Source organism: Arctopsyche grandis, chromosome 8 (assembly GCF_051622035.1).
Source record: "Arctopsyche grandis isolate Sample6627 chromosome 8, ASM5162203v2, whole genome shotgun sequence".
Taxonomy (NCBI): domain Eukaryota; kingdom Metazoa; phylum Arthropoda; class Insecta; order Trichoptera; family Hydropsychidae; genus Arctopsyche; species Arctopsyche grandis.
Window position 1 is genome coordinate 4,162,337 of NC_135362.1, and position 16,247 is coordinate 4,178,583.

The 16,247-nt window shown below is 32.6% G+C and overlaps 1 protein-coding gene across 1 annotated transcript in view; it reads right to left on the bottom strand.

Annotated features, from left to right (window-relative positions):
• Window positions 1-837: 837 nt before the first annotated feature.
• LOC143915313 (thyrotropin-releasing hormone receptor-like) overlaps window positions 838-16,247 on the bottom strand; it is a 205,703-nt gene continuing 190,293 nt past the window's right edge. The window contains exons 3-4 of the mRNA XM_077435886.1: window positions 13,390-13,570; window positions 838-2,271 (exon numbers count right to left, since the gene is read on the bottom strand). Of these exons, the coding sequence (XP_077292012.1) occupies window positions 1,179-2,271; window positions 13,390-13,570 (1,274 nt within the window). The 3' untranslated portion in view covers window positions 838-1,178. The remainder of the gene's footprint in view (window positions 2,272-13,389; window positions 13,571-16,247) is intronic.

The following is a 16,247-nucleotide window of genomic DNA, read 5'->3' on the forward strand; positions in this document are numbered from 1 at the left end:
TTATCTATTCTATGTATATGATAATAATAATTTAAAATTTCGTCTAATTGACATACATATCTATATATATTTATATATATATATATATATATATATATATATATATATATATATATATATATATATATATATATATATATATTTATGAATTTATTTAGGCTTGTATTTTTTGTTTAAATACCAATACAAGCATCAATTCATTTTAATATTCAAAGCGCAAATTAAACAATTTGGAATATTTTTACTCATTCATATTATACTATACATAATAGCTAATAATACTAATAATAAGTACACGTACTTGCTTTTTTAAATCATTGAATACAATATTTTAAAGCTCACATTGTAAAGTCTTTCTAATATATTTGTAATAATCACTAGAGGTCACATAACAATATAATTTTATACGTTTTTTCATGGTTCGTTCATTCTCACGTTGACTTAAGAAAGTTAATAAGTTTAATTATTAAAGCTTCAATTAATTATTATTATTATGCAAGATGAATTGAGAAAATAAGATAATTTATAAACAGACTCAAAATTTTCGTATTTATTATATTTATGTATATTGTTTCAACTTCTTCTAAGCATTTAAATAATATTTTCAAGAGTTTTAGATAGTCATGGGGTATTTTTAATAAAATATTTAGTCCACAGAATCATTTCAGAATCGGAAGAATCGAATCTCAATTATCTTTTTTATATGTTTTCATATTAAAAATGGCAGTTGTTTGCATACATTTTCTTATTTTAATGAACATATACATGAATTCTTCATATTTTCTGAGAAAATCTTTATTTTCAATTAATTTGATAGCATACTTTTTTTTTTTTGTTAAAATCCTTCACTACACTTTACCTTCATCTAATTTTATTCAGGTCGGGGTCATAACCATTCTATACGTCTTTTCCAGGAGATCCTATCCTGCACTTTCAGGATCGTTATCATTTATGAACTAATTTTCACCAACTGAGCCTTTCAGATCTTTTGCTGTCAAAACCTCATCCACAAAACCTAATCGAGAATATTAGTGATAAAATACGGAAAAGTTTTCATGTACAGAATTGAGGATTCTTAAGTATGTATGTTAATTTGAAATAATATAGGTTTGCATTCCATTTATCTACAGACTCCAAAATGTCTATGGTCTACCCACGAGTTTCAGACTGACGTATCATCAAACGAAGCTTTCTTTGGATTTAGACAAACTGTCTTCAGAATGGTCCACACTTTTACTCTTAACACTCCTCAATATCACGTGTTTCCTCAGAGAATAGTTGCTTGCGAATCCTGCCGAGTCCAGAGACCTCTGCTTGTTCAAAAACGGAACTCTCTCCGGTCTTCGAACCGTCCTATTGTTTTGAAAATCACTTCTGGCATGAGCTGGATTAGGTTTGTTCGCATCTTCTTCTGAAATATCACACCTAGTCTCGTCTTCTTCGACAATCTTCACAGAAGCATCTCCTTGCGCTGATGATTGAACCGTCTTATCACCACTATCGCAATTCTTCAACAGCATTATATTCGGCAGGACGCTAATACTGCGATTAAATCTACTCCTCTTATCATCATTTGCTTCTAAAATTGACTTCTTGAAAACGGGCGAACGACCACTCTCTATAGAAGAGTCGAAACTTGCCCGCTTGAAAATGGCATGCTTCAAACTGTTGCTTCTACGGGACACAGAACTGCTAGTACAAGTTGTGGAGCTCGTATGAAACGTTCCAGCCCTATTCCGACATCCTCTTTTATAATTCTTCAAATCATGCTTCTTCTTAAGTCGACACACCAATAAGAATCCATCCCTGAATTTGGACGACATTAAATTATACAAGATAGGATTTACAGCCGAGTTCAAATACAGCATTGTTCTGCTGAAGTATAGGATGTTGTAGTATTTTTCAACACCTAGCTTGTTTACGGTCTCGTCCGGAACTATGATGATCCAAAGGGTCAAGAATTTGAAAGGCATTAGGCATATAAAGAAGCTCAAGATGACTGTTCCGAGCATCATCACGACTTGTCGCCTGGCTCTGAAGTTGTACCCATCCACGTGTTTGTTCATGACGACTTTGGAGGCTGTCGAAATGAGGTTCTTGGCTATTATGGTGTACAAGACGAGCAGGATGAGGAACGGGATCAAGAAGAACAGCGAAATGGTCATCAGAAAGTACAGGGCAGGCCAGAAGTTGGTGGCTTGGGTTAAACACGCGGGTATTTTGCTCCCGTCTGGGTAATCCTCGCGATAGTCGGCCACGGCTAATATGGGACTGAAATCAGAAAAAATGGAAAAGAAAACCGATCCGTTGTTTTATTCACATTTTTGTTTGTTTGTTTTTGTTTATTATGGGTTAGATTATTTCGATTAATGGCATGCAGAGTGTTAACGGAAGCGAAAATTTCGCAAGTTAAACAATATTCGAAAGCTTAATTGCTGTGTAAGCTCGTTAAAGCGTAGCTGTAACGTTTTATCATTGCTGATTTCGTTAGTATGATTATTGGTTAATTTTGTATGTGTTCGATCGCTTGGTTAGTTCGCGAATGTGAATAAATTTGTGGCCTTTGAGCAATAATAATTTTTATATTTGGTGAAAGTGGTAAGATCGGAGATGCATCTTTTTATCTATGTATTTAATTGTAATAATTTAGCTTTATGCACTTTTTTATTTAAATTTTGATTGAATACTATTTAAAAAACCTAAATTATTAACACAAACATCGCGATTATGGTGTTAAGTTTAAGATTTGGTTAAATTTGTAAACATATTTATAACTTTTTAAAATAATATTAACCAGCAGAATATGTAAACTAGTGGTTGGTATATAATGCTTTGAACAAAGTTGTTGATTTGAAAACATATTATATACTTTTTTAAATCATTCAATTCTATCTATTCAAGCAAATAAGTATATCAAGCATTTATTTGGTCAGTATTTTAAATTAACCTTGAAGTATATAATACTAGTGGTTTTACCCGGCTTCGCTCGGTATTTAACCAGCAGAATATAGTAGTGGTTAGTATATAATGCTTTGGACAAAGTGGTCACTGGTTCAAATCCCACTGGTTTTTGCTGTCCAGACTTTGGATTTGTGACTCCAGGTTGATCGTTTCCTATCAGAGTTTACCAATTTATCTGATTTTTCATTGAAATGGTTCCAACAAATTGGCAACCTTATCCATTTTCTCGCAAATCTCCAATTTTCAGCAATATCGAATTTCGCTGAATTGTGTTTGCAAATTTACAAATTTGACCATAGATGTCTTTGTACATTTTTTTTTGATTCGCGACGTTGTTTTAGGTCTCAAAATTCAAAACTGATAAATTTATAGTATTAACATATCTGTATGTAAAAGTGTAATTAAAAAAAATTACACTTCTATTTACATATGTATATGGAAATCGATACGGGAAATTAAACCCAGAAGCAGACATCGAGGAATTGAACACTGTAATTAGTTCGGTTCTAACCTCAACAGGTAAGAAATTAGGTGGATTCAGGAAACAGATTAAATTAAGCAAAATTTCAGCGGAAACAAAAAACCTAATTAAGCATAAAAGGAATTTAGATAGGGATAATAATAAGCAAGAATACAATCTAGTAAATAAGGAAATTAAAAAGAGAATAGTCAGGGATGTCAGGGATTTTAACAGCAAGCTAATAGAAAATACCATTAAGAATAACCGTAGCCTGAAAAAGTGCAAACAGGATCTTTTCTTAGGCAAAAACCAAATGATCGCAATCAGATCAGAGAGCGGAGTAATAATTAGGAATAGAGAAGAAATCATAGACAGAGTTTACACGTTCTATGCAAAACTATACGAGAACGACAACGGCCAATTCACCGCTCTGGAATCGACACACGGCCAAAGGGTTCCTGCAGTATTGCCTAGCGAAGTAGAGGCCGCGCTAAAAACTGCAAAGAACGGTAAATCCCCAGGGGAAGATAATATTCCCATTGACTTACTAAAATGTGGCGGCCCCCCCCTAATTAATATCTTAGCTAGGCTTTTCAGCAAATGCATCCAGAACCAAGCTATACCAGAAGGATGGAATAACGCAACTATCATTTTAATACACAAAAAAGGCGACAAAAGCGATATCAAGAACTACCGACCCATTAGTCTACTTTCAGCGGTCTACAAGCTCTTCACGAAGGTTATTACAGAAAGGCTGAAGAATATCCTCGACGAGAACCAACCTGTAGAGCAGGCAGGGTTTAGGGCAAATTTCAGCACAATGGACCACCTCCAAGTAGTTGGCGAACTAATCGAGCGCGCCAACGAATATCAACGGCCATTGTGCCTAGGTTTCGTCGATTATGAGAAAGCCTTCGATACAGTTAGTCATAATGCAGTACTTAACGCTCTAAAAACACAGGGAGTGCCGGAAACCTATGTGGGACTGTTAGCTGCAATATATAAGAATGCCACAGCTTCGGTTAAAATTTTTTCAGGTACAGATAGATTTAGCATAGGAAAAGGAGTAAGACAAGGAGATACAATCTCGCCCAAGTTATTCAATGCGGTGCTTGAGGGAGTTTTCAGGAAATTGGATTGGGATACAGCCGGAGTAAGCATCAATGGTCGCTTTTTGAGTCACCTTCGGTTCGCAGACGATATAGTTTTAGTAGCTCGTGATTCAGCTGACCTACTTATCAGACTAACACAGCTGGACAGGGAAAGTAGAAAAGTAGGATTAAAAATTAACGTAGATAAGACTAAACTAATGTTCAATAGTTATTGCATGCCTGATAGCATCCCCTTAGATGATAAACCAGTAGAAGTAGTAAATAATTATTTATATTTAGGTCAAATAATTGACATGTCTGGTAGTAAAAATGAAGAGATAAAGAGACGTATGAAATTAGGGTGGAGTGCATTTGGACGGATGAATGCTGTTTTTAAATCAAAAATGCCACTCTGCCTGAAGAAAAGGATCTTTGATCAATGCGTTTTGCCAGTGATGACGTATGGATGTGAAACTTGGACACTGAACGCCAAGATGCAAAATAAAATCCAATGCACTCAAAGAAGTATGGAACGCTGTATGCTTGGCATAACGAGGAAAGACAGGAAGCGGAACACGTGGGTGAGAAATATGACAAGGGTAGTGGACATAGTGGATAGAGTGAAGAGATTGAAATGGCAATGGGCGGGTCACGTAGCTAGGAGGATGGACGAAAGGTGGACAAAAGAAGTGCTTGAATGGTACCCGAGAGAAGGCAAAAGAGTAAAAGGAAGACCGCAAGGAAGATGGGTGAACGAAATTAGGAAAATGTGCGGAATGAGATGGATGAGTGTTGCGCAAAACAGAGACGAGTGGAAGCGTGTTGGAGAGGCCTTCATCCAGCAGTGGATGGCGAATGGCTGTAAATGATGATGATGATGATGATGTATATTGTCTAATATAGTTTTTTTTTTCATAAAACTTCAAAAAATAAAAATGTTTTTGTTGTTGCGAGATTGGCGATATAGGTTTTTCATTCCAAATTCACCCTTTTTCATTTCAAATTGACCTTTTTTCATTTCAAATTGACCTTTTTTCATATCAAATAAAACCTTTTTCATTTCAAATTGAACCCTTTTCATTTCAATTGATATTGAAAAGGGGTCAATATGAAATGAAATTGAAATATGGTCAATTTGAAATGAAAAAGGATCGATTTGGAATAAAAACCCTGTATGGGTATTTATAATATTATAAGTGTTTTATTTTTTAGTTCTGGTGATTTTATTTTTGTTCAATTTTTATATTTAATAAATACAATATATTTTTTGCCGAATATTTTTGTTTTCAAATCAATATTTTTCTAAGATAAAAAAATGTAGGCTTATTAAACGATAGTTTAATTCGTGTTTACCTTACCTTGACTTCACCTTAATATTAATTATAGAACATTAAAAATATTAATTCTAAAATATGATACATTAGTTTCGAATGGCGGCTAAGCTTATATTAAAAATGTTACGTATTCTTAAAGAGAAGCAAAAAAAGCGACATAATATAAAGATAAATTTTCAATGCATTTTCTTATGTTTTTTCGTGCGAATGGTGGAAAGCTTTTAAGTGTGAACTTTTTAACAATAGTAAATTTTATGCGCGAACTTTTACACTGTTTTGCCAAGCGTGAAAGCACTCTTTTTCGACTCAAAAATCGACAGCTTAAAATAAATAATTTATTTCTCAATAATATAAGTATTGAATTCTGTTTATAGTAAATACATATACTTTTGATAAATTGAATGTGATTCGTTTGTAGTTTCGTGTTAGTATGAGAGTAAAGAACTGATCACAGTATGTCTTCATTGATTTTGTATTAGTCGTGTCTTATATCCTACAGGAAATATGATTATCTCGTTAAATACATTGTTGGATTAAGGCTGTAGTTTATTTGGTCATAGTATGTTCGAGCACTGATAAATATTGTACAGTTGCCTTAATTTTAAATCGAATTTTATTAGTATGTTGTCTTATAATGTATGTACATGGTATTTTAATGAGTAGTATTTGTCAGAAATAAACTGATAGTTTGAGTATATAATAATCAGAAACATAGCTCAATGATTAGCGTATAAATGTTTGTTCATATTAACACAGCACGCACCGGCAGTACTAAAAATATTTCTGGTTCATTTGATATGGACACATTCATGTCTAACGTAGCGTAGACGTAACAGCAGTACCTGGCAAAATCTATTCATACTTTACGGCAGTACATGTCACCGTAACGTATCAAGCAAAACCATTTTTTCTTTGGCCACTGTGGAAATATTCACGTCATAGTAGCGAGTGCACGCGTTCTAACGAAAGTGCTCATGTGCATATGAATATTTTTGGAAACATTATATTGTAACAATATTGACTCGGTGATACGATATAAGCAATATTGTGCCATATCGTTGCGATTTGTAATGTATATATAAGGCGATTTTGCCTTACACTCGGCCAAAATAAGTCTGAACGTGCCAAAACATGCGCTGCTGTATAGTATGAATAGAAGTAGTCTTTTCCGTGTAGTGCTGTTGCCATGCAATGTTGGATAGGTTGAATAGACCTTTATTCGTATTTCAATAATATAAATAAATAAATAGAATAAATGAATATATATATATATATATATATATATATATATATATATATATATATATATATATATATATATATATATATATATATATATATATATATATATTTATTTACATATTTTTGGCACAGTAACATAAAAGAATACTCTAACGCGTCACTGTGACCAGACATACATATACGCATAATACAAATATTATATATAAGAATTAGCGAGACATATATGTATGCTATAAATAATAAATTTTTGAAATCATTTTCAAATAGTGGTGACATAGTGGGTAGTATTGGTTTGAAAATTTGATGGAGAAACCGATTCAACAATGAAATCAGATAAATTGACAAACTCTGATAGGAAACGATCAACTTGGAGTCAAAAATATCCAAGTCTGACCAGCAGCATTTCAGATTATACTCGGAATAAATTCTTTTCAATCGAGGTCAGCTCACGGGATCGAACTCAACAACTTTTCGGTGCTTAATATCAACGCAACCACCGAGCCACGTTGCTGGCTGTTAATACATTTTAAATTATATAATTTATTTCATTCATACATATGTATTTTTAAGCGATTCAGCTTCAAAGGATCTTTTTTATTATTATTAATGAATTAATTAAAAAATGCCGTATTGTTCTACAAAGAAGTCTAGTCAATTAGGTTCAAAATTTAAAACGGAAATGACGGCTATTAAATATTGTATGACAAAAACGTGACGATTAAATAATTAATTTGAGCCTGAAGATTCTCTATATGAGCAGTCGACTAACTCGAGTTTTATCTATAATTAGATCGTTTGAAGCCCAGTGAACATTAGACGACACCCTACAAAGTCTTAAAATAGATGATCGAGAGTCTTTAAGACCCGTATATATAATATATGATATGTTTGAAAATAGCGTACGAAAAGTTTTGACACGAAAAATTTTTCTTGTTTACTGTAAATGAGAATTTTTGTAAGAATATTTTTCCCCGACCGCGTCAAAGTAAATGTGGAAATCTGTGAATCTTCATACATAGGCATTAGTGCGAAGTCTCGAAATGGGAAAAAAGTGCACGGAACCGTTTTTAGGGGGTCGAATGTCGTCCACGAGATAAGGCGAGATGAGAAGAAAGTGAAACTGGGTCATATTGCGGGTGTGTTGGTTTTGTTTATTGAAAAACTTTCGCCGGGACCGAACCGACAATACATTGGCGAGTTTTACAGTGTTTTTGACCGAAAGACGGGGAGAGTGAGTCAAAACACAGCTGTAACGTGTCCTGTGAAAATTAAAAAGTTTTTGCCCCACCGCACACACGTATTCAACACGTGTGTTTATCCCGAATTTGACACGAGCAATATGCTCTGAAAGCTTCTATACTCGACTTTGGGAAACAATTTCGGGTTGACGTTGTGCGACTTCACTCGTAACACATGTTGTCGTTTTCATCGATTATACCATATTGACTATTATTTTTATTTTATATTATACTTTATCTATGTATGTACATACGTAGTAACAATAGATGAAGTTTTGTAATCATGTGAAAATTCGAACTCGAGATTTTGACTGATTCGAACTCAGAATCGATTACTGATCACGTTTTCATGATCTAGAAAAAATGTGTGTGTGTGTGTGTGTATTTTGGGGATTTTTTGAACACCGTTAGTCCTATCGAACTTAAACTTAGTATCGGTTACTGAAATTCTTATCGACACGACGTTAATTTTTTTCAAATTTTTAAGTTGACTGGAAATGGTACCGCCCCTTACAGGTGTCCTCTTTTTTTTAAGTTTTTGAATTCAATTATCTCCCAAACCGGTCAACATATTAAACTGATTTTTTACATGTAATAGAAATTATAAATTTCACACTCTTATATTTTTCTTATAATTTCCTTATAATTCTCTTCAAAGTGATTTGGACACAATTGTCACGTGGTCTAAAACTTGGCTTCTAACTTTGAATGTTAAGAAATGCTCTGTTCTCCACCTGGGAAAAAATAGCCCTAATCTTTCCTACAAAATAAATAACCTTTTCCTCAATTGCGTCCAATACCAATTATACCAATTAGGTATCATCACCACTTGCGACCTAAAATGGCCCGCACATATAAATCATATTTTCAACAAAACTTACTCATTTTTGTATGTTATAAAGCGGGTATTCAATTTTCTAAATTTAACTATTTTATCAAAAATATATAAAACTTTCATCAGACCTAGACTAGAATACGCTTTTAACATATGGACTCCTCATTTTAAAAAGGATATTACATGTATTGAAAGGGTTCAAAGGAGAATTACAAAGATTCCTTCTGAACTCAAATCACTTTCTTATAATGAAAGATTGAAAAGAATGAATCTCACTACATTGGAGACGAGAAGAACTAGAGGTGACTTAATCGAAGTCTATAAAATTCTTAGTAATCACTATAATTGTCATATGTCTAATCTTATTTCATTCAACATAAACACTCACCTCAGAGGTCACTCGCTTAGACTCCAAAAAGATAAATCTAATAAATTGATCAGAGATTCATTATTTTCTAACAGAGTGGTTTCAGTTTGGAATAGTCTTCCTAATGATTTAGTAACTTCTGATAATATTAATATTTTTAAGAATAAACTTGATATTTTTTTTAAAACCAAAGGATTTTTGTGATTCTTCTTTCCCATAATCGCATTTCTGTTTTTTTTTTGTTTATATATATTTTTTTTTAATTTTTCTCATTTTTTTATTGCATATATGTATAATTTGTAAAATATGTTTGTTCAAACCCCTTGGGCCTATCGGCTTTGCCGCCTCCCCCAAGTATATTAAATAAATAAATAAAAAAATTTTTACCACAGCCGGAAGTAGTACTTTTACTCTAGAGAATCGAGGTTTTTCTTAGACACCCTTTGGTTTATTCAACTGAAATTTTATTATCTAGAATTTTAAGTGTAATACCAAGTATATAAAATTTGGTGAGCACCCGTCAACCAAAAGTGGTGGTTTACTCTTGTACGATTATTTTTTTGATCTTAAACATGAAGGGCTCTACGAGAAAATCCAAATATATATAATCCTTGTATCAATTTGAATGAAAATTAAAAAAAAACATAAAATTTAATAAACCGGAAGTGGGATTTTTTCCTCTTAGAAAAGTCAAAAATGTTTTGACCATACGATTTTTTCCACAACCCTTAACGTATCAATTTAAAAATTTATATTTGTATTTTTACTTTATTTCTATACTAACTTGGAGATGATGAAATTTCGTCCACAATTCGTAAACCGGAAGTAGTTATTCTTTTTAAAACAATATTTCATTATTTTATTTTGACCTTTTGAGTTATTTTTTTATCTTCTTGGTATTTAATGTGTATAATATATATAGTGATCGTATCGTTTGTTATTATCTTGGACTTACGGATCAGTTTACGTGTATTAGTTCAAACGACCTTTATTTCAAGTTTATCCTTCAGGCCTGCCAAACGGTAAGTGCCCCACACACAGTTACATGCTAGCTCCCAAACACTCTGCCCATAAACACTATGCACCGTGCACTATACATGCTCGCTAATCGATCACTCTGTTAAAAAATCTTTCCTATATGAAAAAAAAGAATATTATCTTTAAATAAATGTTAAATGTTTTTGTAAATATCATTTTGGTAATGTTTTCATAATTTTTTTAAATTTTATTTTAAGATAAGTAGTATTAATTGATATTTTTAAAACAAATATTTGGTGAAAATTATAACAATATAATAAGCTTGCTATCTGTATGTACATACAATAATAGTTACACGTATTAAATTCCAATCCAAATTTGCAATTATTCAAGGATGACCAAATCTGTATTAAGTCATCGAATCGAATTATTAAATTTTTCTTAATTTCTTTTTTTCTTAATATGTCTACTATCAAAGTCTTTTTAATTTTCTACATAATTCATACAAATGCAAACGTGTCTCTACGCGCACGTCGTGTTTCCATACGCGCGACGTGTTTCCAAGCGCGTCTTGTGTCCTAACTTAACCCAAGTTTAGCCCTTACTAAAAACCACAGTACGTTACGATCGAAATACGAGCAAAATAAAAGTCTGTGATATAAATAGAGTGCGAAAAACGACTCGGGACATCATTATATAATCTCGAACGAGTATGAAAATATTCTTTTATAGTATAGCCGGAAAAAAGTGGGGCAAGAACCGTTCCAGTTAAACGTTATCGCATAATACCCGAGGGCGTGCGTGTACTAGACGTGTCTTGGCTCGTTATTCTCCCGCCAAATCTGGCTAATTCCATAAGCCAAGTAATTTCCAGATCCAATTTATCTTTATACACACATACCATGCGCGGATAAGGAGGACGAGGTCTATTTTCAGTCCCGACCACCTTTATGTAGCCGCGTTTGTTCGCCGACACACAAAAGACTTAGTGCCGAGATCTTTTCAGCTGAAAACCTGAAAACCAGGGGACTTATCGCGAATGCACTCATCGCCCCTACATCATTCCCGAGGGAAATGAATTTTTCACGGCGAAAATTCGATTTTTCCCACCTTGGCTATCCTCACTCACAAAAAACAAGTGCTCGCTTTCAATGGACGCGAAAGTGTATTCGAATTTATTTTTTGATTTTTTGGCATATGTACGTTGATTTGAATTTATGCTTGTTCAAATTTTATCAGGGCTGAATTTGATTTAATAAAAAAATAATAAAATATTCACATTCTATACGTACTTATTATGTATGGAAAATTGACTATATACATATAGTCAAATATAATGCGTCATTCTATTTGACTATATATATAAGGAGAACCCTTTTGATTTTGGCGATTTAATGATTTGCAAAAAATTATAAATGAAATGCGCGATCATTATATGTACATATATTTTGTATTAAAATTTTCGTGTTTTCACACTTTATATGCGCTTTTTTAAAAATAATTAGATTTGAATATGAAAATTTTGAAACAGTTTGGAGTGCGCTGGATCTGAATCTACAAAAATAACACATCCATTTATCAATATGCATGAAAATTTTATGCTCAGATGCGTCTATTCAAAGAAAATATTTTGCAGAATTGTTCATTTGTAAAGAGACGTAGAAATATCTCATTTGGATTTTGTATAAAATAATTTCAGTTAATACTATTATTAAAAATGAATCTTAAGGCCTTATGTCTTTAATTAATATTATGTATTAGATGTATTATGAGCATTTATAAGAGTTGTAAATAGGTTTTTGAGCTATTTTCCTATTATGCTGTACATTAACATTAGAATAATATAATACTATGATTACTAACCAAATTAAACTAAATTGTAAAATAGAAAATGATCAGTACATCAGTAGCTATTCAAATAGATATAAGATGTATTTTGTGATCATAATTTCGTAATAATAAAAAGTATTTAAAAATCAAAAAAAAATCTTACTTTACTATTATAGCAAAATCTCAAGATTTTGCTATAATAATAAAAATGCTAAAAGTGAAACTTTCAGTTTCTTTATTTGTGTAACAATCTATATCGTTATCAAAAGAGATAAACTAATCTTTTGCTTAATGAAGCAAAGTGCAGTTCAGTTTATTTACTGCATATAATTTTAAGTGTTCATTAACAGTTTTTATTGGTATATTATAAGAGGAGAAAGTTGTTAGTTTTAATACTGCTATCAAAAATGTGTATAATATTCTATAAAACAAGTAGAATTTTATAAAATTTCCAATAAGAATTGGATTTAAATTTGGAAAATAATACATTAAATCAACATGTGATATTGTTTGACGTGTTTATTTAGGGTATTTTTATATGTATAATATAGCTTATATGTATAATATATAAAATTCCATAGATTTTATAGAAAATTTTCACGGTGAACACTGTAAGTTTATATAGAATTAATTAAGTATTGGTTTTGTAGGTGCCTGTGTGGATTAAAAGTGAGAGGAAAAAAATGCATATGAAAAACAAATCGCTTAGCTTTACTTCCCTTGAAACCATATGAAAATAGAGGAGCAGCTGAAAAAATTGACAGCAGTAACAGCAGCAGCAACAGCAGCACCTACAGCAGTCTCGTAAGCTGAAGGCTGCAAAGTTTATCGTTAATAAAGCAATGTTAAAAAATGTTAAATATGGAAAAAATCGACACCCATGCCAGCGAAACTGTAAAAATTTGTATTAGTAATGAAAGTCGACCGAGAAAGATCCGTTTAAATCGCGCCAGTGGATGTTTGCATGCATCACGATCCGGCACGTGTATAAATAGACCTTCGTCGGTTGTGTCGGTTTGCGTTTTAGTAATCTTTAAAGGCTTTGAAAGTTACCTGGTGAATACGGCCGCTACGAACCAAGCCAAAAAGCATATTAGGGCAGCTCTCGTTTTCGTACAGACGTATCCGGCTTTGAGAGGTTCGCAAATAGCATAGTATCTTTCAAAGCTGATGGCGAGGATGGTCAGAACGGAAGCGTGAGCCACCGTCAGCTCAACGAACGGCACGGCCAGACCTGAAAGCGAAAATAGATAATCGTAAAATTTATATACATGAAATATTTATATACATATAATGGGAAAAATTGACGCTACATATGTACATCGATCGGAAAATATGATATCTAATATATAATTTTGAAAGAGACTTTGTATGTATGTAATCTTCGTTCGTTGGTTCGTTGACGACAAATTAGATTTTTTTTTTCGATTCAAAGGATTTGAAGTCCCCGGGGGCGAAGGCGCCGAGGGCGCAGGCACCGCCGGGGGCGCAGGCGCGGGGGGCGAAGTCTCCGTGGGCGTAGGCACCGCCGGGGGCGCAGGCGCGGGGGGCGAAGTCTCCGGGGCGCAGCCACTGGAGGCAAAGCCTTAGGGGGTAAAGGCGCCGGGGGCGTATGCGCCAGATTCTGGTATACATATAATTTCGAAAGAGACAGTATATGTATGTATGTTTGTTCGTGACAGCCAAATTTAATTTGATTTTGATTTTTAAATGCTTTTTATTATTACAAAATTTTGTTCACAATACATCTTATATCTATTTTAATAGCTACTGATCTACTGATCATTTTCTATTTTACAATTTAATTTAATTTGGTTAGTAATCATAGTATTATATTATTCTAATGTTAATCTACAGCATAATAGGAAAAAGAGCTCAAAAACCTATTTACAATCCTTAAACCAAATTTAATAAAAAAACAAATGAGTATTCAAATAAATTTATATAAAATAAAACTATTCAAAAAATCATGTTTAAGCGGTTTATATTACAAATACCGAGCGAAGCCGGGTAATAAAGCTAGTAATTATCATAAACAAGTTTCGTTTCAAAATATATGTAAACCTAATATATAACTAGTCAAATTGCCAGGCATTTCTCAGGTGGAAGGCAGTTGAAAAAAAAATGTAAAAATAACACTGTTAATAACAAAAATTCGTGTATTTTATCGAGGTAAGCCAGTTATCAATAGAATTTTTGTTATTAATCCACAAGAATAGTTGAAATATGATTTTTCTAAGTGGAATTTTATTTAACTCTCATAAAAAGACAATTTAATATATTATCCCTATTAATTCAATTCAGACTCGTGTAAATACGAATAAATACTAGTACGAGCTTTAAGCTCGCAATTTTACCGATTTAAAATTTAGCACACTTCCAATTAACCCTTTTATCGCAATCAACATTTTTTATTACCAGATTCGTGTTTACTGGGCATAGATCTATAAGAAAAGTCATATCTCGTCTGTGAACCATTTTTCATGTCAAACAATGTACATATGTAATTGTAGTCTAGTCTTAGTAAGAGCACAGTGTCATAGTATACTAAATTCGGTGCCTTTAAATTGAAAATGTAGATTTACATTAAAAAAAAAATCATCATATTTTGAAACGAAACTTGTTTATGATAATTATTGTATGAAAAAAGTTAAAAAGCTTTAATAGTTTAATAGTTCTTAATTCAGCTTTATGATTGCTATGAGCTTTTTTATAATCCCAATATATGATTATATTTTTACTCTTTGTGTATTTTATATATAACTGGCGTCAAATTGCCTGGCTCAAAAATCAGGCTGAACAAAGTTAAGCACCATGACATTGAATACCGAATAAGGTGGTTCTAAATTGACAACTGTAGATTTGTATAGTATGCAATATTTATACCTATGTATATAGATTTTATTAAGTATTTGATGCCATAATTTGGGTATTGATTTGATTTGATTTGGATTTTTTGGTATGACTTTTTTTACATTAAGAGGGCTGGACAGCAGCGCCTTGTCCATACAAACGTACTATACTTCTCCCTACCTCAATTATGGTACTAGAGAAATTATTTTTTAATATGCTATGGATATCCACCATTAGGGTGCATCTATCGTTTTATTTTTTTGATTTATTATTTTTTATAGGAGCTAGGAGCCGCCAAACATCTATAAAATCGCCTATTTTTTACACCCACGAAAAGAGTCTAGCGTGGTTATTTAACGGTCTATTTTTAAAAAAATACGCCGATAGATGCACAGAAAATATTTTTCTCATACCGATGATGAAATTTTTTTAAAAATTGGTCCAGTTTTGGAGGAGAAAATAGTAGAATACGAAACCTCGATTTTGTCAATTTAAAACACGTTTTATCTGGTCGAAGCGCAACTGTCGCATTCACTCAATATATATATTGATATATATTGTCGCATTCACTCAATATATACATACACTCAATATATATATCGAAGAAAGGAACGGTAACAAAATTAAGGTTTCGGGTGTACAGCCCTCTTAATCTTATTTTTAATTAAAATATTGTACTATTGTACTTAAATGGTTTACTATCGCTGATCACCTGATCTCGTGTTCGCGCTAAAAAGGCCTCTACGTATGAACAAGATGTATACAACAGCCAATAAGGTCTCGTGACCCATCGACCAATGACCTCTCTTTGTTGAGAGAACCCGCTGGGTATAAATAAAAAGGTCGATGCTTCATTTGGAGCTGGCAGGCCGACGGATCAAGAGCAATAAACTACCTCTACAACTACTACTTCGTCTTTTGCGGAAACCCCTCTACCCGTCCAAGCTACGACATGATAAATATGTATAATATTAGTTGTAGAAAAAGTAGAAAAGCTAAATGTAATTTTTTATAACAAATTTTAAATGTATAAGTCTATGTTTAATAGTGTTGAACTT